Consider the following 27,706-nt stretch of genomic DNA (forward strand, 5'->3'; position numbering starts at 1 on the left):
AGGTTCAGCATATGATATTCCTTCTTCCACTCTGACATTTTGAACTTTCACTGCATTTTTCCTCACTAAACAACCTCTATATCCTGTGCTATGATCACCTCCGCCATTACAGCACATGGTGTACCTTGCTCACATTTGCCATATTCATGCTCACCTCCACATCTCGCACATCTCTGTTTGCCTCTGCACACAGCTGCTACATGTCCGACTTTTTGACATTTATAACATCTTAATGGTGGTGGAACTTATGGTCTAACCATATAGCTCACAAAACCTACATATCTCTCAGGTAAATTATTCTCATCAAAGTTTAATACCACTGAGAGGCTGTCTGTCTTTACATTGTTTCTGACGCACTTCAGCCATCTGACATCATTTACTGAAGCTCCAGTTATGTTTCTTTGGATCTTTTCAAATGGAACATCTGTTGGAATCCCTGTTATCACACCTTTAACCAAGATCTTTTCTTCAGGGATTAAACATACTACTTTATGCCCGACCAGTGATTTAATTCCCAGGGCCGTTTTTTTGTTGCCTACCATCTTTACAAAACAGCATAATTTTACCATCCCTTAAGGTTTTAACACGTTCAATCGTCCCTATTATTTCTTTCAGTGGTTTTGTTAATGCATTTCCTTTTTTATCCGCATCCACCGTTTCATCCTCCATTTCCAGATCGCTTCTGGACTCTACGCTACTTCCTACCAGCAGCACTCCATGGCGCTGAAGTCAGCTCCATGGCACAGGACTGAGAACACAGGGAGGTTAAATAGGGAAAGAAATAAGGAGGGTAGCAAGGGAAGGCAGGTGAAGCAAATTAACTAATAACTAGGTAACGGGGCTCAAGGCAAACAAACCTGACAGAAGTCATGTGCTCACACTAAACACAATGACAAGACAACAGAGTACATGGCAAGCAAACCATCATTGGCCATGAGCTCAATGATGGTTCAAAAAATCGAGACAAGACAGGAGCGCATTGCAAGAGACTTGAACCCGAAACCACGCACTCACAAAGACGAAACATGGAGCATGAGGAAATAACACCCGAAGCCCTGTGCGCACACAGAGACACAGAACCTAGGTGTCAGGATCATGTCACCACAATCAACATGACTGACAAAGTGACAGGATCCTGACAGATAATTCACCATTGTTGCACAGAAAATCAATGAGAAATAGTATTTATTTTTTATTATAATATTTATTTTTAATAAACAATATATATATATATATATATATATATATATATATATATATATATATATATATATATATATAAACGACACTATTGCATACAGTACCAAGGGTCTCTAATGACCCCATACACTTTAGGTACTTAAGCCATTGTATTAAATAATGTACAAAATTGTTGGAATTTTTTTTAACATTATTTATAAGACAAAGATTGAGAAATACTAAAGAGGTGTGGGCACACCTCCAAAAATGGATGAGGTACAGGGGGTGGAATGAGGTCCAGGGTCACTGAAGACCCAAGGTATGTGTTTAAGGGTTAAAGACATTCTACAGAATTCCACAGAAATTCCAACAAAATTAGCACATATGAAATGATTGTGTCTGTGTTATCTGCATCATACATTGTGATATTTGCTATTATTATATGTAAAGTTATATTCAGTCAAAGTTTGTTTTGTTTCATGTTGAACGTATCATCAATAGATGATCATATTTCGGTTTTTATTCACTTTAATTTGGTTTTAATTAAACTACATTTTATGAACTGCAACAGCAGCAGAACATATACTGTACAAAGGCCTGTAGTATTTCCAGATGACCAACAGTTATGACTACACACAGTTTATTACTAGTTACTAGTAATACTATTTCATTACTGGAAGGGGACAGACAAATATCCCAGTGATCTGAGTTCAGCTTTGACTAACGCTCAAGTTTTCAGAATTTTTATAATTATTTGAACGCATTGCATATTTCTGAGTGTTAGCGGTAGATTTTCCCACATTAAGTTCTGCTACAGGCCAGCGGCTCTGTAAACAAATGACGTGTCATGACAGGTCGTGTCAAGAAGGGATCCCTCTTTCGTCAACATCTCGCACATGCGCAGTCTGTTATGTAAAGTCTTAAGTATGTGTAACTACGTTCATCTTTTAACTGTTTATCAAAAGAACGAAATATAAAATTAAAGATCAGTTCAAGATGTTTAGCAAAATAACAAAGGCATGCTCATAAACTACATAATCATTAATTATACAGTATTAAGAAGATCGAGAACCCTACTTGGGAATGGGCGGTGAGCGCTCGTCGTTGCTGCGAGTTCCGCAGCTCACGCTCTTTTCCAATCGAATTTCCATAGAAATATGCAAATAAAGGTGTCCCCACTCAAATTATACATCCACTGAGGTGCGGATGCAATCTTTCTTAATTAAAATATAGAGTTGCATTCGGATTAGAACCCCAAGGCGAATAGTTACTACTAGACCACCCAGTCAGACTCCTACCGGCTCTGATTGATGACTGAAAATAGCACACAAGTGTGATGAAGTTATCAGATGTATTATGTGAAATATTTAATTTAGAACTTGAATTTATCATCAAGAATGACAATTTATCAAAACAAACAGTTTAAAATAATATTTTACAAGCGCGCATCGTTGCAGTGCTTCTTAAAACGCCGTGTATAATCTGTGGAATATTAGAATCTCGCGAGATTGACGAAAGAGGGATCCCTTCCAGACACGACCCTCCTGACGACACCGGGACACGCCCACCTGATCCCGGAAGTACAGTGGGCTTGCGGGATTGTTTTGATGTCATCAAAAGCAAGTTGTGTCTTTGTTGGTTTGCGCCTTATTTAGTGTAAATAAGTTTTAGACCTCATTGTAATCAGGATTTTTCGGTCTCGGCTCGTTTTATTTTGGCGGTAGACTTCGAGAAGTTGACGTAACAATAATAACTCAAGAAAGAAGCGTATAACCTCGAAGGAAAATTAGCCTATAATGAAGAGAACAACATATCCATACATCATCTGACAAGCTGAATTTAGTTATCAGCCACTAAACATTAATTATGGATTGTACAGCTCTTGAACTTGATGCTGTTAAATTTGCCAAATCAGCTGTATTGCACGACCAGCAGGGAAAATACAATGAAGCTGTTTTCTACTACAAGGTAAACTGTATCAAAGTCTCTTGATGAATGCTCTGCTTCTTAATGGCAGCTGAGATAATCTTATAATTTTTTTACCTTCCTTAAAAAAATTAAAAACTTTATTAAACTATACAAGTTTTGTATTTGGCATTAAAACCTGCCATAAAAAGAAATTCACTTTCATAGTTTACAAAAACTTATATTTTGTATCTTTGGTACTTATTAGGAGGCTGCCCAAGCTCTCATCTATGCAGGTATGGCTGGATCCAAACTAGAGAATATTCAAGACAAGGTGAACGAGTACATGGACAGAGTACAGACTCTACACAGCACTGGTCAGTGTATTTCACCAATTAATAGTAGGACGTGATCATCAGAAAGCTGTTTTCATATTTTGATTCTCTGTATCAAGATTCATACTTTCTTGAGTTTAGACCTGTGATTCACAATGGCTGAATTTTGTCCACCATTCTTCTTTTATGTGATCAGCAAAAGTGAAACCTCCTCTCTATTGTAGAAGGAAGAAGGGAGAAATTATACACACATATTCTCCATTGCCCAACCATTAGAAATGCTTGCATAGATCAGACCATATTTGTATGACTAACAAAGCATTCATTAATTGTGAATGCTGTTAGACAACATTTATATACTGTATTTTGTGCTTCACATGTCGTTCACCCCTAAATGGAAACAAATCTTCTTCCTCATTCTTTTGTATAGTGCAATTTGACAGCCATGACAACAAAAGCCATTTTTTCTTCTGTGGCCCTTAAAGATTTAAGTTCATGGTCATCGTTTACTCACCCTGTTGTCGTTTGAAACTCGTAGGACTTTACTATCTTCCGTGGAACACAAAAGGAGATGTTATGCAAAATGTTAGCCTCACTATTCACATTGATTGCATCTTTTTTTCATACAATGAAAGTGAATAGTTTCTGAGACTATCATTCTGCCTAACATCTCCTTTTGTTTTCCAATGACGAAAGAAAGTCATACAGTTTTACAACATGAGGCAGAATTTTCCTTTTTAGGTGAACTAGCCATTTAAGATTCTGTTGATAACTGGATATCCATTCTGTAAGCCTAAGTTTGCTACCTATCAGCTCACTGATTGTCTTCCCTGTGATCAGTTCAAGCACAGAGCAGTGACCCTCTGAAGAGCAAGCATCAGTTGGATCTGGAGAGGGCGTACTTCCTGGTGACACAGGCTTTTGAGGAGGATGAGAAGGAAAACACTGATGAGGCCATTCAGCTTTACACTCAGGCTGTAGAGTTGTGCATTCAAACGGTGGGTCTTTATTTAAAGTTGTACGTAAGAACTTTATATAACCACATAACTATATAACTATGAAAGTAATTGCATTATATACACTATACTGTATTAACAGCAGTTCTTCTGATGTAATAGTTGTCACTCCTTGTAATATGTGGTGGTGTTTTGCTAGTTTATTGGTCTGGTTTGAAATCTCTGATTTGGGCTCCTTTGGTAATCAGAAACAGAGCCACAACTGTAAACTTTGAACTCATTATCTCTCCTTCACAGTCCAATGAGACATCAGATCAAGCACTACAGGGCAAACTGAAACAGCTTGCTCGCCAGGCACTGGACAGGTGTGTCACTGTTTAATATACTAATGTTGCAGGAAGCGTATGGAGCCAGAAATACGACAAAACAATTTGAATTACAATTGTGTAAATCTTGAAAACTTGAAGCTGTATTTTTTAAAACGGAATATTTACAGTGTAAGAATTCAGAACCAAATATTTGCTGTTTGAAAATACATATTTATAAAATTGTGCCATAAAAAAAAAAAAATCAATTTGGTTAAATATGAAATGTCCAGGATTGGAGTTTAAAAAATTCAAATTCAAACCTATTTAAAATACAACGTAATATAAAATTTGGCAAAATCACACTTATAATTCAAATTCAAAAGTCTATAATTCAAATTTACACAATTCTAATTCAAATTGTTTTAGCATATTTCTGGCTCCATAGAAGCAGGCCTAAATTAAGCAGTCTTAAAAAGATAGTTCACCCCAAAAGAAAAATTCTCTCATAATTTACTCACCCTCATGCCATCCCAGACGTGTATGACTTTCTTCTGCAGAACACAACTGAAGGTTTTTAGAAGACTATCTCAGCTCTGTAGGTCCATACAATGCAAGTGAATGGTGACCAGAAATTTGATGGTCCAAAAAGCATATAAACGCAGCATAAATGTAATCCATAAAACCCAGTGATTAAATCCATATCTTCAGAAGTAATATGATAAGTGTGGGTGAGAAAAAGATCAATATTTAAATAAAAATTTCAGATCATAAAATCACATGTAACACCTGTTTAGTTTCACATCTGACTTAAATCTGTTTCTTACCCACACCTATCATATTGCTTCTGAAGATATGGATTTACCACTGGAGTCATATGGATTACTTCTATGCTTCTTATTTCTGGCCACCATTCACTTGCATTGAAAGGACTTACAGAGCTGAGATATTTTTCTAAAAATCTTAATTTTGTTCTTCAGAAGAAAGAAAGTCATACATCTTTGGCATGACATGAGGATGAGTAAATGATTAGAGATTTTTTATTTTTGGGTGAATGATACCTTTAAGGTGAAGTGTTTAGTATTCAATGTAAAAAAAAAATGTGTTTAAAAGGATATTTCACTCAAAAATGAACATTTTGAAAAAATAATTTGCTCTCCCTCTTTTTGTTCCAAACATATATAACTCTGTGGAACACAAAAGGGGATGTTAGGCAGAATGACAGCCTCAGTTACCATTCACTTTCATTATATGGAAAAGGATGCAATAAAAGTGAATGGTGACTGAGACTGCTACACTACGTAGAATGGTAGTCAAACAATTAGTCAATCTTCTCTCCTTTCTCATCATCAGTATGATGCACATTTTACCCATTATCCTCTTTTATTACTTTACTTTTCCTCTTTCAGGGCAGAGGGACTAAAAGACTCCCTTAGTAAATCTGCTAACCATGACAAGCCCATTTCATCCACATCCAAATCTCAGGTGAGGCAATTCCTGCCGCTAGGTCCAGACTTCTCTATTCATGACAAAGCTCAGCCGGTCAGAGCGGCACAGTCCTGTGAGCCACAGGGGCAACGCTACATGCCGGAGGAGATAGAGGTGCTTAGGTAGGCGATAAGAAGTGGTGTAAATGAGGCATTCATAGTTCACCCTAAAATGTAAATCTGTCATAATTTACTCACCCTCATATTGTTTGAAACCTGTTTGACTTTCTTCCATGGAAAACAAAATGAGATGTTTTTACAGAATGTTAACTCTTTCCCCGCCAAACACAGAATTTTCCGTGTTTTATGAAAAAACGCTTCCCCGCCAAACACGGAATTTTCCGGGTTTCCGTGTTTTAGGTGTTATACGGTAAGGAAGACCCCTGCGCATGTTTTGAAAGAGTACGCAACTCTTTGATCAAAGAAACAGACTGCGATCGTCTCAAACATGAAGAAGTGGAGTATTGAGAAGCTCAAATATCAGACATAAACATGCCTTTTTCTCAGCTTTTTGTCTGAAATGTTGTTTTTTGACAAAACCGACCTCTGTTCAAGTCGCAATAAAAAAAGAACAAATGAAGATAAAATAAAATCGGTTTTTTTTGCCTAAAAGCAGAGGCTCAGATCTTTATTGTGATATATAGCATCTTCATATATTCATGGAAGAAAATATTCTGCGGGCCATTAAAGTTTAGCGAAAATCGTCAAAAACCCTGGCGGTGGCTGGCAACTTTTTTTTAAAAACGCTGGCGGGGAAAGAGTTAAGGACAAACAGACTCAGTCACCATTCACTTTCATTGCATCTTTTTCCATGTAATGAAAATGAATGGTGACTGTGACTATGAGGAGTGCGTGGCCGGCACTGAATCGGCTGGTCAGTGGGAGAGTGAGATAAAGGGTAGCCGGGGGCGCCAGTTCGAGAGAGAGAGATGCACTCGGCCGCATTGCATGTGTGTCTGTATGTCCTTATGTTTATTTTATGTTGAGTTTCTTATTAAACATTACGTTGACTGTTCAGCCGGTTCCCACCTCCTCTTTGCCCATCCTTATACTGTTATATGGATGGGCAAGGAGGAGGCGGGAACTGGCTGAACAGTAAACATAAAATTGAAATGTCAAATTTAACTTAAAACACAAATAAACAGACACTGACACACATGCATCTCTCTCTATCTCGAACTGATGCCTCCGGCTCTCCGCTAATCCCCCACCCCCCGGTTAATCAATTCTAACCTTTTTGTGTTTAAAAGGAAAACCTCCAAGATAAATGGAATTGAATATGTTCCATTCATGAGTGTAGACCTGAGGGAACGTTTCGCTTTCCCGGTTCCGTTCTCGTGAGTTTTGTTTTTATTGTATTTTTTAGTTCTATTTAAACATATGCAGCTCTTGATTGTAAGCTTCAACTGTTATATTTTGCTTTGAATTATTTGATAGCAGTAGTCCCAAAACACTCTTTGTTTGACATGGTTATGTATATACAAAGGGACAAATGTGGAAAACTGGCTCTGTCGCCAAAGCAGAAAGCCATATTCTCACGCTGGGTTCGGCCTGATGACATCTGCAATAACCCCACCATGATCTTCACTGTGTCCAGCTTCAGCATCAAGCAGGTCAAATTTTAAGTATCTCTATAGTCTAATGTATCTCTCCGAAACTTTTGGGAATTAGTTAAAGCTAAAGTGTGTAAAATCTGTGTCAATGGTGTCACCAAATAGAATTGCATAATTATTGTTTTCAAACCATCTCCCATTGTTTGGAAACGGATAGTCCCTCCCCAAACACATGGCAATGTCTCAGCCAATATTGGTGTTGGGTTAATTGGGATACTTAAATAAACTGTAAGTAAAAAAACATGTTTCGAAAGCGAGACAGACCAAAAGCTGGAATGAAAGAAAGTATTTAACATAAATATATCTATATAAAGTCTTTCCAGTGAAAGTATTGCCTATTGTTTAGAGCAATTTTGAGTGCTGTTTTGCCAAACAGAAAGCTCTATGTTACTCATAGCTTATGTAAATACATTTTCTTCTGTTTGTTCATGTTTGCAGACGGTTGTGTCAGACTGTTCCTTTGTTGCCTCATTGGCCATCAGTGCTGCTTATGAAAGACGCTACAACAAAAAGTTAATCACAAGGTACAGCGGGTGTGCCAGGTTTACTCTACTAGTTTGAATCATGTTTTAAACTAACCCTTGGATTATCTAGCCACCTGCTGGGTTCCTGATCAATGAATCAGATTATGATTGTTTAATATCTCACATCATGTGTCGAAGGGCAAAAATTTAATAAATTCCTGAAGCAGTGTATTGCAGATGAGTTAAAGCTGCTGTATTGTTTATTAGGGGTGAGTAAAAATATAGATTTTCCGATGCATCGCAGTCTTCATTTGAGCAATCTCGATATTGATTCTTAAATCCCAAGATCGATCTTTTACTCTATGCACAACCCTCCACTACAATGAGATAAAATCACTGCATTTGCAACCAAATTTCATGCTATATGTGACTTAAATGTATATATTTGTTAACTGACTGGGACATTTTTAGATTTCACTCGCCAGTAATTGTGTAGTTTAGTCGTGAAGTGTCCAACAGCAAGATCCTTTCACTGCATGTTGAGAGTAAAAGTTGTTCTGTGTCATGCGTATTCAAAGACCAGATCCATGCGACCCATTTGTGATTGAATAATGTCTTTTTAATACGCTTTCTGTTCTCTACAGTCAGTTGTTGATCAAAAACAACAAAAATAAACATTCAATTGTAATTGTGCATGGCTAAGCCATTCAAGTCGTCACTCATTAACAGGTGCTCATTTTCAGACGCTTTTTACAGAAATGCTGGTTTTGTTAAAGAGACAGTACTGCTTTTAGCCAGTGTTCAACAAATCAATAGAAATACTTATACATTGTACAAAGTATGCAATTAAAATACAAACATGTAACAAAAAAATTATATATAAAATAAAGTATCTTATTACTTGATTGAATACATGGATTTGTTAATTTTTAAAAATCCAAAATGTGATCAAAATTATATATATATATATATAATATATATATATATATATATATATATATATATATATATATATATATATAAAATAAGTAAAATTTAGATTTTCATAATGTACCTAGTTAGAAGGTCCCCTGTATAATTAACAACATTAGCTGGAATAGAATTTAATTCAAATGTAAGCAAAAGGGAAATTTTAACTGATATATACCCATATGAATCAATATTGAATCGAATCGAGAGCTTGTGAATCAAAATCGGGAAATCTGTATCAATACCCAGCTCTATTGTTAATAAACTTCTACATTTATAAGGTGTAAACATGGAAAACAAAAATTATTAAAAATAATATATGGCAATATAAATTAGACAACTGGCAATTAAATATTTTTCTAATTACTATACCACCATACCACCAACGGTGCGGGATGGGTTTTGCACCAAAATGTAATACTTACATGAAAATGTTTTTTCATGATTTGAAAGCACCACTAATTAGCTATAATAATATCAGTAAAAATTGTAATAAGAATAATAGAAGTCAATGGGAGATCCCTACATTATTTAATAACAAACATGTGTATGTGTTTGTTTGTAGTATCATCTACCCACAAAACAGGAAAGGAGAGCCAGAATATAACCCCTGTGGGAAGTACATGGTCAAGCTACACATTAACGGTGTTCCAAGGAAGGTAAACAACCTCTCTAAGCTCCGCCTTCTCAAATAACCAGCCTTTCATCTCTTGCCTTTATCATAGTTTGCAGAGCAACAGGTTTTCCAGACTGTATTGTTATAGTTTAGGTGTGTTTGTTTCTGTCAGGTAATCATCGATGATTTCCTCCCGGTGGATCGGAGTGGCGAACTGCTTTGCTCCTACTCCAGTAATCGCAATGAACTTTGGGTATCACTTATTGAGAAGGCTTACATGAAGGTCATGGGAGGATATGACTTCCCTGGCTCCAACTCTGTAAGTGGCACCTTAAGCCAGTTGTGCACGGTGCTTTATTATGCGTAATACTATTCATTTATAGAGTCATAGTGTTCATCGACCACCATTTGTTTTTCAATTGCAGAATATTGACTTGCACGCCCTCACTGGCTGGATCCCAGAACGTATCGCTATGCACTCAGACAATCAGTCTTTTAACAAAGATGACTCTTTCCGCATGCTTTTCCAGAGGTAAGCACACATTCAACGTGCACACAGCTCTCTCGTAAAGATTTCTGACCACTGTATGGTCAAATGAAGCTTTAGATCCTCCTGCCATGTTTATGTGGCCATTGACAATATGCCTGCCATAATTTTGGTCAATAATAGTATGTATGTATGTTTGTAATGCATTGTCACAGGTTTCACCGAGGAGATGTTCTCGTCACCACAGCAACAGGGGTCATGACTGAGGATGAGGGGGAAAGGTGGGGCTTGGTGCCCACACATGCATATGCTGTCTTAGACATCAGGGAATACAAGGTAACATTCACGACCCCCTTACGTATTTCAAAATAACTGAAGCTTGCACATGTACTGCCTGCTGATGGGAACTCATAGTCATACACTTCTGTAAAGTCTACCTTTAAAATGGGCCAGTTTCTTGTGTTTGATCTAAAGCCACAATGGCAATTAAGCAACAGTGTCAAGGCCTGTTCACACCAAATCCGTGACGATTTTGCGAGACGAACCTCTGATGGAAGGTCTATTCACACAGAGTCCGTTAAAACATGAAATGAAAAACTATTTCACTCTTGTACAGTTGGCAGCGATGTTTGCTGTTCTACAAACATTTATACCAGTCTCCTCCCAGCAACTTCAGTTGTTAGAGATTAATATAATGAACACTGTTAAAGCATTTATTTACCTAATTCGGCATAACTGTTTAATAATGTTATTTCCATGGTTTTTGCATTTTGAGGAGATATAATATGTGTTTATTAACATGAGTTTGAAGAAGAAAGAGCACTGTTGCATAAATATATGTCCTATTTATATTTGCACATATATTTATCTATGAGTATCTTCCAAACAGAGTCCAGAACCCAACTTCTCTTTTTATCATTTCTGGATAACATAGTAAAAAGTACAGTGATATAAGACTTGTGGAATAATACACATTGAGAGTAACAGTATAGTATAAAATATTATGCATATATAAAACATTGTGCAGTCAGTCAATTAATTGTTTTAATCATGATTAATCACATAATTTTTTGTGGTTAATCGTGATTAATCGTAGATTTTGAAAGTACTTCTATATTATTTTTCCGTCAAAATGCATTTATTTCCATCTTAGGCAAGAAAACAAAACAAAATGTAACAATATAATGCTTTATTAACATTTTCCAAACAAAGCCTTCCACAGTACAAAGATAGAATTTCACTAAACATAACACATTTCCCAAAGTCTAAGTGGAAGTTTGATTAATTGAAAGAACTAGTCCCCACGTAGGTTATATTCATTGCAGTGGGCATTAAATCTTTTAAACTCATCCTCCACAATATTAATCTGCCAGAAGACTGTAGCTATTTGCTTTCATACAGCAATCTTGAAGCCGCATTCATGATTTGTGTTAGGGCGTTGACGCCAGCGGCGCTTTGAACTCCATGTGAAGAGCGCTTGCAGATAAAAATACATTTTCGTGATAGTTAAGACTTGGCGTGCATCTGTGGTAATTAAGATGTGCCTTACATCAGCTGAAACATACATTATTTTTATCACAATTCCCATTATTTTATCACTTAGCTGTGTGTGTGTGTGTGGGCAGGTTTATGGTTTACGAGGACTTTTTTAGGTTACAATCTGGTAATTACAAGGGTATTATGTTATAAATGTGGTTTATGAGGACATTTCTAGTGTCCCCGTGATTCAAATAATTTAAAAGGCATACTAAACAATGTTTTATTTAATATGTAAAAATGCAGTATGTTTTTTGTGAGGTTTAGGGGTTTAGTAAAATCATTATGTCTATGGAGAGTCTTCATAATGACAGCTGCACCAACATATGTTGTGTGCGTGCGTGTGTGTGTGTGTGTGCGTGCATGCGCAGAGATTTTTTTATTTATCTAGATAACAACCTCCGCGACTCCATCTTTTTTTTTTCGTTTGCCAAAAGAGCTTGTAGGCTCTTGTTAAAGGGGCTCTGTACTGTGTGTGTTTGTGGTTTGTGCATCATTGTAAAGACTCCGGGCAGACACATTATAAAGGTTCAGCCCTTCCCAAAATGTGTTTAAGTTGTATTAGCTCTAAATGGGTTAATGCCAGTTGATTAGCACCACCAACACTTTTTTTTGGATTGAGCAGCAGCAGCGACTGACAAAAATAACTTATCTCAGTGCTCAGTCAGTTTTCATCGCAGTCCGAAGAAGAAAAAAATCAGAACACTCTGTTATTAAAAAACCTTCAGATTGTCGGAGGATGATTTGTCGGGCTCTATGTAAATAGCAGCATCTGAATCCATGGTTTTCCATTCAAAAGCTAATTTGGAACAAACAATCGTACTGAAAAAAACTTGTTGGATGTGAACAGGCCTTTAACACTTATGTTGTGTTCTGGTCATTTTTTTTTTTTTTTATAAAAAATGTTTTTTTACTTAATCTAATTGGACTAAAATTCCTTGGCTTTGTTCACATATGGTATCTGAGGGCACACACAATTTTTTTTTTTACCATTTACTTTACATGTTATTGGCTATATTTAACTTTGTTACACCTGTTGTGTGCCTGCAATTAATTGATTAAATGTAAAAAAAAATCAGGATAGTCTTCTGTAAATTACAATATGTCACTGTCTATATTATATGTATGTTTCAGGAATAAAGAAAAAAAGTGACAGAATCACAGTCTTGTTTGTTAGATTTATGTTTCAGTGGGAATTTCATACAATACTCTCTGCAGTTTGGCCTCTGAGTGAAACAAATTTGCTCAATGTATTTTACTAATTGAGGCCTTTCCAGTGATGTACAGTTGTGGCCTCCATGGTAAATATGAGCAAAGAAGGCAGTGAAAAAAATCTGCATTGTTTGTCCTTTTGATCTTTCATTTAAGAAATTCACAAAAATCTAACCTTTAATTGAAGTAAAACAATTGAAACAGGGGGGAAAAAATCATTATCATTATTAAACAAATATTTTTCTCCAAAACACATTGGCCATAATTATTGGCACCCTTTTATTTAATACTTTTTGCAACCTCCCTTTGCCAAGATAACAGCTCTGAGTCTTCTCTTATAATGCCTAATGAGGTTGGAGAACACCTGGCAAGAGATCTGAGACCATTCATCCATATATTTTTTTCTCGAAATCCTCGCAAACATCTTGTGGTGATGTAGGTGATGTCTGATATATATTCTTTTAGATTTTCTGACCCCAAGACCCAACTAATTTCTGCAATTCTCCATCTGTGATACTTGGAGATAGTTTGGCCACTTGAACCATCCTCCTTACTGTGCGTGGAGACAATATAGACACATGTACTTTTCCAGGCAGATTCTTAAGATCTCCAGTTGATTGGAACTTGTTAATTATGATGGTGGAAATGGGCATTTTCAATGCTTTGGCTATTTTCTTACAGCAGCTTCCCATTTTGTGAAGCTCAACAGCCTTTTGCCGCACATCTGAACTATGTATATTCTTTAATCTAACCCACTGGGATTGATGATTAAGGGAATTTGGCTTGTGTGTTACCTCATATTTATACTCCTGTGAAACAAGAAGTCAAGGCTGAACAATTTAATGTTCCTAATCACCCAGGTCCACTAAAAAAAAATATATATATATATATATTTAAATATGAAGAATTTCTAGGGGTGCCAATAATTGTGGCCAACATGTTTTGGAGAAAATGTGTTATTTATTGAGATATTTCCCTTCTTTTAATTGTTTTACTTCAAATAAAGGTTAGATTTTTGTTAAGTTTTTTAATAAAAGATCAAAAGGATAAACAATGCAGATTATCTTTCACAGCCTTTATGCATATTTACCAATATGTTTTGGTACAACTGTGTAACACATGGCGATCTCATCTTTTTTTTATGTTTAAACCAACTATGAATATATTTGTTGTGATAACAAAACAGTTCTAATTTGTCAGAAGATTAAAAAGCATTATGTAAGAATTGGTTGGATTAGCTATATGCATTTTGAAGTCCAAATTCTAAGCTTCCCCATACTTCATAAGCTTTTCAACTCCTTGTTCTCTCAGGGTAAACGCTTCCTCCAGCTGAAGAACCCGTGGAGTCATCTAAGATGGAAAGGTCGCTATAGTGAACGTGACGAAAAGAACTGGACACCAGATCTTCTCAAATACCTCAATTTTGACCCTAAGACAGCGCAGAAGTTTGATAATGGTAAGCAAATGCTAAATTCCAAATAACACAATACAAATTGGCATACAAGAAGAAAAGTGTTTATTCACCTGTTTTTCTTAAAGGGGTATTTTGGATCATCTGGGAAGACCTGTGCCAGTATTATGATGTCATCTACATGAGCTGGAATCCAGCTCTGTTCAAAGAATCCTCATGTATACACAGGTCCGTCTCAGTTAATTCATCATATCGTATGTAGTATCTTTTTTTTTTTCTCTAATATGTCTGATGATCTTCTCATCAGATAATAAGAAATTATACATGTGTTATGGTTTGCTATTGCAGTAGCTGGGATGGAAAACAAGGACCAGCAAAGGATGTCTACAGCTTGGCCAATAACCCTCAGTACAAACTGGAGGTGAATTGTCCTCAAGGGGGCACGGCTGTATGGGTGCTTCTCACAAGACATATCACTGACAAGGTATGGCAGCAAAAAAGTGTTGGGCAGTTTTTACAGTGCACTACAATCAGATGGAGGGACTTGCTCAAAGAGATTTTAAAGACCACTGTAGATAAATAACTATGAAAATTTAGTTGAATAATGAATTTGTTTTCTCATTCACTCTCAAGGATGACTTTGCTCAAAACCGGGAGTATATAACTTTAGTCGTTTACAAGACAGATGGAAAGAAAGTGTATTATCCAGGTAAATAACCACAAATGCTGGTGTGTCATTGAGGCATTATAGTTGTCAAAAATATTACATGAACTGTTTTTGACTTCATTGTATTTCAGTATTTACATGTGTTTGCTTTTTGTTTGTTTGTAGCTGAACCGCCTCCCTTCATTGATGGCATCAGAATCAACAGCCCTCACTACCTGACCAAAATCAAACTGACCAGTCCTGGAACTCACACTTTTACACTGGTGGTCTCTCAGTATGAAAAACAAAACACCATCAACTACACACTAAGGGTAAGATTACAATCAGTGTTTGTGTCGTAACAAATGAGGGCCTGTGTTTATGTGTCATCCTGTTATATTTTAGATTTTTATCTTCATAATGATGCTATAAATACTTGTGTATGAATAATCATTTAATCTTATTATTAATTGTTGTCCTATGAATATACCCTTTCAAGGTCTATTCAGTGTGCAAGTTTAATTTCTCCAAAATCCCAACACCCTTCACCCACACCAAAAGAGTGAGTCCACATTGGTACTCTTACATTGTTATATGTGGTTATTACATTGTTATATATGGTTATTGCATTGTTATTGGTGGTTATTACATTGTATTTGGCAAATATTTCTAGAGAGAGCAACATCTCGCTCTTTTATGTATTCCTATGTGTAGATAAATGGCCAGTGGAAAGGGGCCAGTGCCGGGGGTTGTGGAAATTATAGAGATACCTACAAGAACAACCCGATTTATCAGTTTAACTTGGAGAAATCAGGTCCTCTGCTCATTGAACTTCGTGGCTCCAGGTCAGACTAGCTAGTTATTTACTCCACACCACCAGAGGGCACATTTCACTAATGTTCCATCACTATTTAACATTTCAAAAGGTTGCTCCTTGTTCTGCAAAAAGTCACACCAGGGTTTTTATATGCAACATTAATATACTGTTTATTTGGAGTCTTGCAAGTCTCCCTACCCCAAAACATAGCCTTATAGCAGCAAATGCAATTCACCATCTAGTTAAGCACATGTGTGTAATATAACATTTAAATTTTCTTGGTATATAAATTACATATTGTATTGTTTCAGTTGGATTCTTGTATGCAGCATACAATGTTAACAAAGTCAGCCAGTGTCAAGGGAAATTAACCCCTCCAGTGCCTCCTACACACTACACGACTTTCAAAGACGTCGGATCGTGGTACCGTTCATATTACTCAACTGTCTAGCTTGTCATGGAAGTTGTGGCGTTTTCAAATTACAAGATGAATCAGCGACAGGGGTGAACACTTTACAAAACATTTAACTATTGAAGAATCACTGACGACTCTGCCTGGATTCCAAATTACATTTCACAACAGAGTACACGCGAGAAGTGATACGAGATACGAAAACAAATGCATGATCATATGTTATGCATTTCAGAATATGATGTGTATGTTTTTAATCATATATTTTATTGGTTACAATATGAAAAGTACCTCCTACTGAATAATCTACCTATTTGCTTACCTGACTGTATAAGAGAATTGGCAATTTCTCTCCAGCTCTTCTCTTTCTCCACCCGGTTGTGGTACAGTTCAAAGGAAACATCAAATAGGCACTGGTGTTCCTGCCCATGTTCCACAAATTTTTCCTCCATTTCTTCGGTCCATTGAAACTTTCTTGAAATTGCAGTCATGCTAGTTGATGCTCTGTTGCAGGAACATCAGGACTCCTCCCACTGAAACTTCCCGTGCCCCGTTTCTTGCTCTCTCATTGGCTGTAGGTCAACGCTGCGATTTGCCTATGATTTCAGGCTTTTGTCGCCGGTGATCTCCACAAAACTGTCGGCGAGTGAAAATCGGGCTTAAAATCTTGTAGTGTAAACACATGTGAAGTAAATACAGTCATTTTTAAATGGTACTTCAATGCCAACGATATAGTATAATATATGTATTATAGTTTGTATGAATATTAAATTGGCTTTAACATATAATCTTTCTGGTTTTGTGCCTAAAGTATGTGATAATAAATGTATACCCTTTGACAATTGGACATTATTATGATTTGAGCTGATCACTCTCACTACTCAATCATTTTTGACCCAGTAAAAACCCTAATGAAGAAAGAAATCTCTACAGAACGTGATGACTACCAAACAAGTCATAAAAAGGAAGAGGAGCTCGTTTTTAAAACAGGTGCGACATCTGTGGTGAAGGTTCACAAAAACCGTCACAGTGTGTCGCACGATGACGATAATCACTCGTAAAGCAGTTCTTTTTATTATTTTTATTTTGTACTTTTTAAGGCATTAGTTGAAGTATTTTGCTGGTTAAGACCACAGAATACCCCAAAAAATTTATTTTTGCTAATTTAATTGTTTGGTGTCATACGATTAGACAAGGCATAGGATAGGATTCCCCTTCACACCTGGAATGACACGGACAGGGCCATCCTGTGTAATCACTCCATCTTTGAAGAAACACCTCCACACATTCAGATCCCTTCTGTATCTCTCTTTCTGCCGTAGAGTGTGGGACTGCATTCTCTGTGATGAGAGGAGGTCTGATGCAGTGTGTTGTCTGTGAATATGAATGAGTTTGGCTTTGTCCCTGCAGGCAGTACAGCGTGGGCTTTGAGGTGGTGACCGTATCTACAGCTGGGGATTCTGGATCCTCAGGCTCTCAAAAGAGAGGCAGTGGAGATTTCCGGTAAAGCAAATAAAGATAAAGAAAACCAGATAACAGAAGCTGACCTTAAAGCAGAACTCAACACTAATAACATGGCTGTAGCTGCATATCATATTGACTTTTATTTAAAGATGAAAGTCTTTTTTACAATGTATACTCTATACAAAAGATTAAGGTATTGTATGATGTCATATAACAATATTTTCTCTGCCCTCAGATGTGGTTTCTGTTATATGGAGTTGGAGCACCTCCCAGCCGGCATTTACAATGTCATCCCCACCACCTTCCTGCCGAAACAGGAAGGCCCGTTCTTCCTGGACATCAGCAGTGTCACCCCACTTCGGGTATCTCAGCTGCAATAAGGACACAATCATGATGAAAAATGGTGTATATCAGCGGCCCACCAGTTCATTCTGCAATTAAAAGATGCCCTTACTGAAGATACTTCAGCACTCATCTCTCACGGCATGGAAGTTTGTTTTCCAAAACAAATGCGCACCACCCACAAATGGTACCTGACATAGTGCCATATTTGTCATGTTTGCGTGTGATAGACAGCGAATGACTGCTCTGACTCCTGTGCTGTTGTTGTGCCATGCTTGAAGGAAGTGTGTTCGATCAGCCAAAAACACATTTCTCCCAGACCTGCGGTCTAAAGTTGCAATCAAAGAGTATGGTGTAAGTGCACTACACCTGAAACAACTGTATTTCACTCAGGAGACTGCAAATACAACAGGGACTTTACATTGTTGTATATAAATGATGTGTTTTGCTAGAGTAGCTAATGATGATTGTTCTGCATAGTACAAAGATCTCTGTGTCACCTTACTAAGGGCTCTTCCTCTGGTCTGTCATTGATGTCTAGGTAGAATGATGTTCAGAGGGCTTCTCTCTTCAGTGTGCTTTTACACATATCCATCTGGTGCACCCATAAGCATGTTGGTCAAATTATTTTCAGCTATTTCAACAAATAGCCCAGTTTGTTTCAGTCACTATTTACCATTACAGTACTGTATGTTTACAGATGATAACAATGAACTGGATGTTCACACATTGTACATGGACATGGACTGTTGAGGATATTCCTATTTGGGGATTGTGCAAATGCTTTGAAGTTCTTCCTTTTCACATGCTTTTTGGTTTTCATTCATCTGCTCTAATGTGTTTATTTGCTGAGATTAAAATATATGTGTATGTATTATCAGGCATTCTCACAGATTAGCTTTTAAAGCCATTTGTTGTCCCATTTTCCCTCCCAAATGACCTATTCTGGAGTCACAGGGCTAAGCAGTAGTTATACTGAAAATTCACACGTTATAGCACTTTATTCTGAAAATACTGATGGCATAATGAGAAATGGGTAGTAAACAAGATTTGACAATAATGTGGCAAGCTATATAGCTCTTGTGAATTGTAAAGTGACATCATGACTGATGTGTCACTATTAATCTTAACTGATTTAAAGTGTTTCTTTTAATTCAAATTTCAATTTCTTAATCCAAAGAGACTCATTGTCATATGTTGTTTTTCATTCCATCATATCACCATGTAATAAAAAGTGAAGGGTGATCTGAAAACTTATAGGAGTATTCTGGGTTCAATACAAGTTAAGCTCAATCGACAGCATTTGTGGCACAATGTTGATTGCAACAAAAAATAATTTCGTCTCGTCCCTCCTTCTAAAAAAACAAATCTGGGGTACAGTGATGCACTTACAATGGAAGTGAATGGGGCCAATCCATAAATGTTAAAATACTGACTGTTTAAAAAGTATAGATACAAGTCTTAGAAGCATGTTAACATGATTACTAACCTGTTCTGTGTAAAGTTACACTGGCGGCCAAATGTTTGTAATAATGTGCAGATTTTGCTCTTATGGAAAGAAATTGGTACTTCTATTCACTAAAGTTGCATTCAACTGATCACAATGTATAGTGAGGATATTAATAATGTGGAAAAATTACTATTACAATTTGAAAAATAATTTCAGAACTTCTTAAACTACTTCATAGTGTTCTCATGAAAAATCCTCCACGTGCAGCAATGACAGTTTTGCAGATCCTTGTCATTCTAGCTATCAGTTTGTCCAGATATTCAGGTGACATTTTACCCCACGCTTCCTGTAGCACTTGCCATAGATGTGTCGGGCACTTCTCACGCACCTTATAGTCTAGCTGATTCCACAAAAGCTCAATGGAGTTAAGATCCATAACACACTTTTTCCAATTATCTGTTGTCCAATGTCCAGTTTCTTTGCTCACTCTAACCTTTTCTTTTTCTGTTTCAAAAGTGGCTTTTTCTTTGCAATTCTTCTCATAAGGCCTGCACCCGGAGTCTTCTCTTTACTGTTGTACATGAAACTGGTGTTGAGTGGGTAGAATTCAATGAAGCTGTCAGCTGAGGACATGTGAGGCATCTATTTCTCAAACTAGAGACTCAGATGTACTTATCCTCTTGTTTAGTTGTACATCTGGCCTTCAACATCTCTTTCTGTCCTAGTTAGAGCCAGTTGTCCTTTGTCTTTGAAGACTGTAGTGTACACCTTTGTATGAAATCTTCAGTTTTTTGGCAATTTCAAGCATTGTATAGCATTCATTCCTCAAAACAATGATTGACTAACGAGTTTCTAGAGAAAGCGTTTTTTTTTTTGCCATTTTTTATCTAATATTGACCTTAAGACATGCCAATCTATTGCATACTGTGGCAACTCAAAAACACAAAGACAATGTTAAGCTTCATTTAACGAACCAAACAGCTTTCAACTGTGTTTGATTTAATGGCATGTGATTCTGTTGTACCAAATTAGCAATTTAGCATGATTACTCAAGGATAAGGTGTTTGGAGTGATGGCTGCTGAAAATGGGGCCTGTCTAGATTTGATCAAAAATGTATTTTTCAAATAGTGATCGTGCTGGTTTTTTTTTTTAATCAGTAATGTCCTGACTTTATTTTGTGATCAGTTGAATGCTACTTTGGTGAATTAATGTAAATTTCCTTCTAAAACAGCAAAATCTGTACATTATTCCAAACCTTTGGCCACCAGTGTAAATCCAATTTTTCTTCATTTCCATGACAACATTACACTGTAACCCCTAAAAAGACAACTTTAAACAACTTTACATCTCAAATAAAGCACGTTTTAACAGAATAATTAAAGCAATTGCTTTTATAAAACTATAAGCTTCATATTTTGGTTTTAAACCCACCAGAAACAGAGGCTGTTGATTGAGCTTAACGTATTGAACCTGGAATTTCCTTTAAATACATATTTATCTTAGAAACAATATTTAAAAAACATTGTGTGTACAGAAATGTACTTACAATGTAAGTCTATGGGGAAACAATGATATGCTTGACCCAGACTTTAATTGCATGTGCATTATTTTCATAATTGTTTTACGAACTGCGGTGAAGTCACGGCTAACAGTAATTATTACAATTGACAGTAATGCAGTACATATTTTATTTAAGTCTGAAAACAATTACACAAGCTCTATAAACATCAAAAGACTAAATGCAATAAATCACTTAAAAATACTGGTAAATGGTTTCTTTTCTTATCCTCGGTTCTCAAAATAGCAACAGACCACAAACAGAATGATCAGGTGAAAAACATTTTGAGAAGGCAAAAAAAAACAAAAAGACACAAGGTCATACACAAACACCTTACAGTCTACCTACTGTACTGATTAGACCTAAAGTACATCTCTAAATCCAGCAGCAACTACTGTACATAGAAACTTGATGGAACATTCAATAAGTGTCCACCTCATCAGTACACCAATCCACCACTAAGACCAGCCAAATCTGTGGTTCCCCATAAAACTTAATCCATAGAGTTTATTATGCTCCTTTCTGAACCATCCTCCATGTTCTATTTTAAACTCACAGATAGTGTGAATCTGCATCTATTGCTCTTTGTCTATTTATGTTATAAAGAATTGATGATGGTCCTTTACATAGAAAAATAGTGCGGCATGCACACTGTCTAGCTGTGTTCGGAAGGCTCATACATTTGGCATTCGGAGGAACAAAGAAAGGTGAAAAGAGCAGGTGTGGATTGGAAAACCCCGCCACGACTGCAGATTTCCAGTTAACAGTGAGGACGTGACCTGTAATGCAGGTGTTTGGCTTCACTTCCTCATAACTTGTTGCAGAAAAAAGCTGAATTTTAAAGTTCCTTAAAAGATATTGAATTCTTTTTGAAGATGGACACTTCTTTTTGTCTGTAATAGGTATGTTTGAGAGTCTGTTGAGCTCTAGGCTAAAGCAAAGTCATGCACAGGTGTCCTAGCTACACAGTAACATTATACCGCCACACAAATGGCTCCGTTAAGTATATTTACCATTCTATGACACCGTTTCAACAGACATGAAAGACAACGAGTGGCATAAATCTATATTATATCTAATCTGTTATTTTTATGAATTTCATAAAGCCCTCCAGTGAAAAGTGCTTTTTTTTCCCACAACAAGTGATTTCAAGAACTTTGTGACCCCTATACTCCATTCACACAAACAATTCTACTTATTGTCTCTTCACACTCTAGATCATATCTGGAATGCATGCGAATGTTACGATGGTCATGAAGCTCACGATTTTGAGTGCTTTTTTGTCTTTTATTTAGACGTTACACTTGAGACAGCACATCAATTACAGGCTACTCCAAGCGGCAGATTTGTCTCTGCAGTACATCATGTCAGTGTTTTTCAAACACCTGTCAGATCGAGTGACATTTCAATCCGAAAGTTGGCAGATCATTCTAGACAGTCAGAGGAATGGGCTGGGATGATGCTGATGAAGGAGAGGATGGATGGTTGCTAAGGCCTCTCGCTAGCATGCATGGCATGTGGATAAATACATCAATCTTGTGTAGCAGATAGTTCCGTCACATCCCATCGAGCAACAGTGTGGTTGGGGAGGACTGTTGAGCCATACCGAGAGGGCCTCGGTCCACATTTTTTCTGGTGTCCATCCGGCTGAATTTTAGAGATAGCAAATGGAAACGGCTATCCAGGCCAAAGGTTGTTTTGGTGTTGCTGATGCTGTTGTTTTTGAGAACGTTGCCAAGTTCAGACTCTGCCCCTTCGGCCCGGTTACCTGTACGAGAAAACAAGTACAAAAAATCCGATTAGAAAAAGGAATCTTTTCATTTTAGATGGACAATGATAGAAGCTTTAAAGGGAAGGTTCATCCAAAAATCGTTTATGCAATAAAGATCAATATTTAAGTCCATTTTACAAAAAAACTATGAAAAGTTTAACTTTCACTTTGTCACATTCTGAAAGTGAAAGTGGAGATTCATAACAAAAAAGGACTTAAATATTGATCTGTTTCTCACCCACAACTATCATATCACTTCTGAATATATATATTTAACCACTGGAGTTGTATGGATTACTTTTATGCTGCCTTTATGTGATTTGTGGAGCTTCAAAGTGTACCACCACCATTCACTTGCATTGTAAGGACCTATAGATCTGAGATATTCTTCTAAAAAGCTTCATTTCTGTTCTGTTGTAGAAAGAACATCATACACATCTTGGATGGCATGAGGTTGAGTAAAAACATCCCTTGCACTCTCAGTTCAAGCTTTTGACCCTTGTCTACATGGTGTAAGGTGCCTTACAAATAGATATAAATGTACCTTTGTGCCTGTGGGTATTTGAATATGTAATGGGTGATATCAAAGTTTCTTATCATTATTACTGTATTTTTATGTATGTATTTATTTATCTTTAATAGTGATCTGGTATGCTGTATTCTTGTTTAGCTATTGTGTTGAAGTGTGAAGCACTGCTGTAGCCCTATTTTAATTGCCACACGGGTATTAATAAGTTAAAATTAATAATAATAAATAATGAGAGAATTTTCATTTCAGTGACATCAAACTATCAATTTAAAGCAATAGTTTACTCAAAAATGAAAATTCGGTCATTTACTACATTTGTTGTTCCAAAACTGTATGCTGTTATTTTTCTATTAAACACAAAAGGATAACTTTAAGAATCTTTACACAGCTCTTTTGTATTGAACAACAATTTATAGTGGCCATGTCTGATATGCCCAAAAAAGAACAAAAAGCACAATAAGAAAACCATAAGATAGCTTGTACTACTTATGTGCCTTATTCCAAGTATTCTGAAGCTATATGATAGTTGTTTTGTGAGGAAATTACCAAAATTGAAGTCGTTATTCACTGTTGGCAATGGTCATCGATATTATGATATCAATAGAAATAGTAAACATTCCATGAAAATTAAAACAACAGCAACAACAACAAAGGTTTGGAACAACATTGGAATTTTCATTTTTGGGTGAACTATTTCTTTAAGCTGGAAGGTATTAGGCATATCTGAGAACACAAAACAAGCCAAATCACAAACTGAAAATCAAACAAAAACAAAAAACAAAACAAACACAAACTAAAAAATGTCTTCATTTAGTAATCAAATGTACATGGAGCCAAATTTTAAATACAATGAATTACACAATAATTGTTTTGCCCAGGCAAAGCCACCCAGCTATCAATCAGATAGAATAATGAGCCCTCCCAGATGGCACAGTTGCAAGCAGGCAGGAAACTAAAAAAAATTACATCCTCTCACAGCAGAAACCAGTGCAAGAGCCTGAATGCAATCTGTCACGTGCACGTGCAGCCTTATTTGGGTTTCATCAATCAACACAAATGCATCCAAGAATCTCTCACCTCTCTCTTGATCACACTCTGGGGAGGAGGCCCCGCTGCATTCACTACGCGGGCCCAGGATGGGAGACATCAGACTGAAGTCAGTCAATGAGATGGTGCTGGGCAGATCCAGACTGCAGGGACGAGAGCAAGGGGCAGGGGAGGCAGAGGAAGAGGATGATGAGGAAGAGAAGGGGCAAGCTATGTCCAGAGGGCTGTTTGGTCCAGAACTGAAGCTACTGGTGGACTGGGTCTCAGAGTCTTCCTCAGACATGGCACCAGTGCTGCAGCTTTCATCCTCATATGAGCCAGATGCCACTGCAGGACAAAAAATAAAAAATAAAAGCTTAAGAATAAGCTTAGACCAAGTTCATGTGCAATATACACATGTTAAACATATTGTATATATCCCACAATTTATATACTTTTTTGTCTTTTCATTTTACTTAAACATTATTTATAAATATTTTAACACCACGTCCAGAGAGCAAGTTATATATTATATTTTTTTATCTGCCAATATATTTGTACTTATTCTAGCTTTATTACTTAATCTATTTATCTTTATTCTTTAACTGTAATAACTCTACTATTGCTTTCTGAGGGTTGCCACACAAAATTTCATTGTATTGTATACAATGACAATAAAGTGCCTTATGCCACCACCACTAGTGTCACTACACAAATCTGCAAAAATACATTCGCAATGCAACTCACTGAATTAAACATGCAGATAATGGCATCTCGTGATAAACAAAAGTCATGTGTAAGCAGTTTGCTTGTATTCCAATCCAAACATATTTCATGAACAGTGAAACATGTTTACAATGTTCACATGACTCTGGTGAATCAGTGGCCATACTACCATCACAATGGTCAGAACAGAAAGCTTGTTTACATCATAATGATTATGACAAATTCAGGTTATCCATCAAAACAATGCCATTAAGGGCATATACAGAATATGTGACCTATTCTGTATGTTCAGCACTAACAAGACTGTGTTGCATTTAAAAGTATTCCTGTGGCTGCCCTTTGAATTACGCTTGGCTCATAAAGGCTTATCAGATACAGAAGAAGCTTTTATCAGTTTCTGCTCTTTACTGCGCAATCCACTCTTTACAAACCACACGCATTAGCCCACCCATCTGCAGGGGCAATTACCACTGCAGCATAAAACATAAAAACACCCTCCATCCATTTTCTTACCCTCATATCTTTCCAAACATGAATGATTGTCTTATGCGAAACACTAAAGATGTTTTTATACAGTACAATGGCAGTGGATAGTGACTAACTTTAAAGCTTAAAAAGGACCCAAAAGTACCATAAAAGTAGTTCTGCTTCATATTTCAAGTCTTCATTTATGATACTTTTGTGTCACTGTTTTAAGATTGTCACTATCAACTGCCATTGTACTGAAAAGATGCACCAGTATATTCATACTTTATTTAATTCATACTTTCTTTTTTTATTTTTTATGGAGGAATGAAAGTTATACTTGACATGAGTGTGAGTACATTATAATAGAATTTTCATTTTTGGGTGAACTATTCCTTTAAAGGGATAGAACACACACACAAAAAAAAAATTCTATGCTGAACAAAAACAAAGATTTTTAGAAAAATCAGTTCTGTAGGTCCATACAATGCAAGTGAATGATGGCCCGAACGCTGAAGGTCCAAAAAGCATATAAAGGCAGCATAAAAGTAATCCATATTACTCCAGTGGTTAAATCCATATCTTCATTAGTGATATAACAAGTGTGGGTGAGAAACAGATAAATATTTAAGGCCTTTTTACTTTAAATCTCCACTTTCACTTTTACATTCTTCTTTTGATTTTGGCGATTTGCTGGGCTTAAAAAGGACTTAAATATTGATCTGTTTCTCACCCACATCTGACATACTGCTTCAGAAATATATATATATATATATATATATATATATAACCAATGGAGTCGTGTAGATTACTTTTATGCTGCCTTTATGTGTTTATTGGACCTTCAAAGTTCTAGTCACATTCACTTACATTGTATGGACCTACAGAGCTGAGATCTTCTTATAAACATTTGTTTTTGTTCAGCGAAAGAAAGTCATACACATCTGTGATGGAATGATGGCGAGTAAATGATGAGACATTTTTCATTTTTGGGTGAACTGTCCCTTTAAGTGTGATAAAACAAAAACAGGTAAAAAAGCTATAGTAGAACAGCGCACAGATAACTAAGGTGCCATTTTAAGATAAGAGCCAAAGGGGTGACAGACAGTATTAACCACTGTACACAGCACTGCTGTGCTTCACTCTGCTGAAAAGATCTATAAAAACATCAATCAGACTTTCACACAGTGTCTCTGCGGTACGCTTAGAGGAAAAAGACAAAGTGATTCTCTCTTCAGTACAATGCAGTACATCTACTAGATGTGGCACTGTGCTCTTGTACTCAGTTCAACAAAGCAATTTGATACTACACAAAAAAAGATCAAAAATAGTCGTTGCTAAGCTAACAACTCAATATTTTAAGCAGCTATTTAGCATACACATACATTGAGTGAACAATTTTAATCTATACTTTTCAGTACTAACAATGGACTGAGGCTGACACTGATAACATGAACTTACTTGATATTCCATCAGAATCCATCTTGAAGCCCGAAAGGTCTTCACTAATGATGCCATCACCCTCTGAACCCACGCCTCTCTCCCGCGGGCCTATACCTAAGGAACGTCTGCGGTCGTGGATCTCATCAGAGATCATCTCCAGGTTCTGTAGAGCTGATTTATATGCCCCTTTAGCCTGTGTAAGCTTGGTCTGAAGGTCATCCACATTCTTTTTCAGTTGCTTAAAAGAAACAGACAGAAACAAAATAAAAAACCTTGAGGTCTAAAAATGGACACCAAGAAAAGGCCAAGCAAGCGGAGAAAAATATACTGAAGACATGGATTGAAAAATACAGTGGAAATGCAAATCAACTAGAGTTCGACCGATAACTAAGGTGGTGGAAAAGGCAGATAACCATTTAATCTGCCTATAGTTTTTAAAATTTATTTAAAGAATGATAATTTCTTTACTGTAACAGGCACAGATGTAAAAACTACAATAGTCCAAAATAATAAAATCCCAGATGCAGTTTATTGTTCAACCAAAATCCCAATAATAACCAGAAAAATAAAGATTTAGTGCA

The 27,706-nt window shown here is 36.5% G+C and overlaps 2 protein-coding genes across 2 annotated transcripts in view; one reads left to right on the plus strand and one right to left on the minus strand.

Annotated features, from left to right (window-relative positions):
* The window catches only part of LOC127655666 (SH3 domain-binding protein 5-like), a 263,875-nt gene that overhangs the window by 212,685 nt on the left and 23,484 nt on the right, over positions 1-27,706 (minus strand). Inside the window, exons 7-9 of the mRNA XM_052143583.1 lie at positions 27,144-27,363; positions 24,543-24,839; positions 20,100-22,933 (exon numbers count right to left, since the gene is read on the minus strand). Coding sequence (XP_051999543.1) covers positions 22,722-22,933; positions 24,543-24,839; positions 27,144-27,363 — 729 coding nt within the window. The 3' untranslated portion in view covers positions 20,100-22,721. The remainder of the gene's footprint in view (positions 1-20,099; positions 22,934-24,542; positions 24,840-27,143; positions 27,364-27,706) is intronic.
* LOC127655660 (calpain-7-like) overlaps positions 2,761-27,706 on the plus strand; it is a 301,204-nt gene continuing 276,258 nt past the window's right edge. The window contains exons 1-21 of the mRNA XM_052143574.1: positions 2,761-3,147; positions 3,353-3,461; positions 4,260-4,417; positions 4,673-4,740; positions 6,090-6,290; positions 7,418-7,504; positions 7,654-7,780; positions 8,219-8,304; positions 9,779-9,872; positions 10,002-10,148; positions 10,255-10,361; positions 10,532-10,652; positions 14,376-14,520; positions 14,604-14,703; positions 14,824-14,959; positions 15,109-15,184; positions 15,308-15,453; positions 15,621-15,683; positions 15,836-15,966; positions 17,761-17,853; positions 18,050-19,930. Coding sequence (XP_051999534.1) covers positions 3,046-3,147; positions 3,353-3,461; positions 4,260-4,417; positions 4,673-4,740; positions 6,090-6,290; positions 7,418-7,504; positions 7,654-7,780; positions 8,219-8,304; positions 9,779-9,872; positions 10,002-10,148; positions 10,255-10,361; positions 10,532-10,652; positions 14,376-14,520; positions 14,604-14,703; positions 14,824-14,959; positions 15,109-15,184; positions 15,308-15,453; positions 15,621-15,683; positions 15,836-15,966; positions 17,761-17,853; positions 18,050-18,194 — 2,442 coding nt within the window. The 5' untranslated portion in view covers positions 2,761-3,045 and the 3' untranslated portion in view covers positions 18,195-19,930. The remainder of the gene's footprint in view (positions 3,148-3,352; positions 3,462-4,259; positions 4,418-4,672; positions 4,741-6,089; positions 6,291-7,417; positions 7,505-7,653; positions 7,781-8,218; positions 8,305-9,778; positions 9,873-10,001; positions 10,149-10,254; positions 10,362-10,531; positions 10,653-14,375; positions 14,521-14,603; positions 14,704-14,823; positions 14,960-15,108; positions 15,185-15,307; positions 15,454-15,620; positions 15,684-15,835; positions 15,967-17,760; positions 17,854-18,049; positions 19,931-27,706) is intronic.

The sequence above is a fragment of the Xyrauchen texanus genome, chromosome 15 (genome assembly GCF_025860055.1).
Source record: "Xyrauchen texanus isolate HMW12.3.18 chromosome 15, RBS_HiC_50CHRs, whole genome shotgun sequence".
Classification (NCBI taxonomy): domain Eukaryota; kingdom Metazoa; phylum Chordata; class Actinopteri; order Cypriniformes; family Catostomidae; genus Xyrauchen; species Xyrauchen texanus.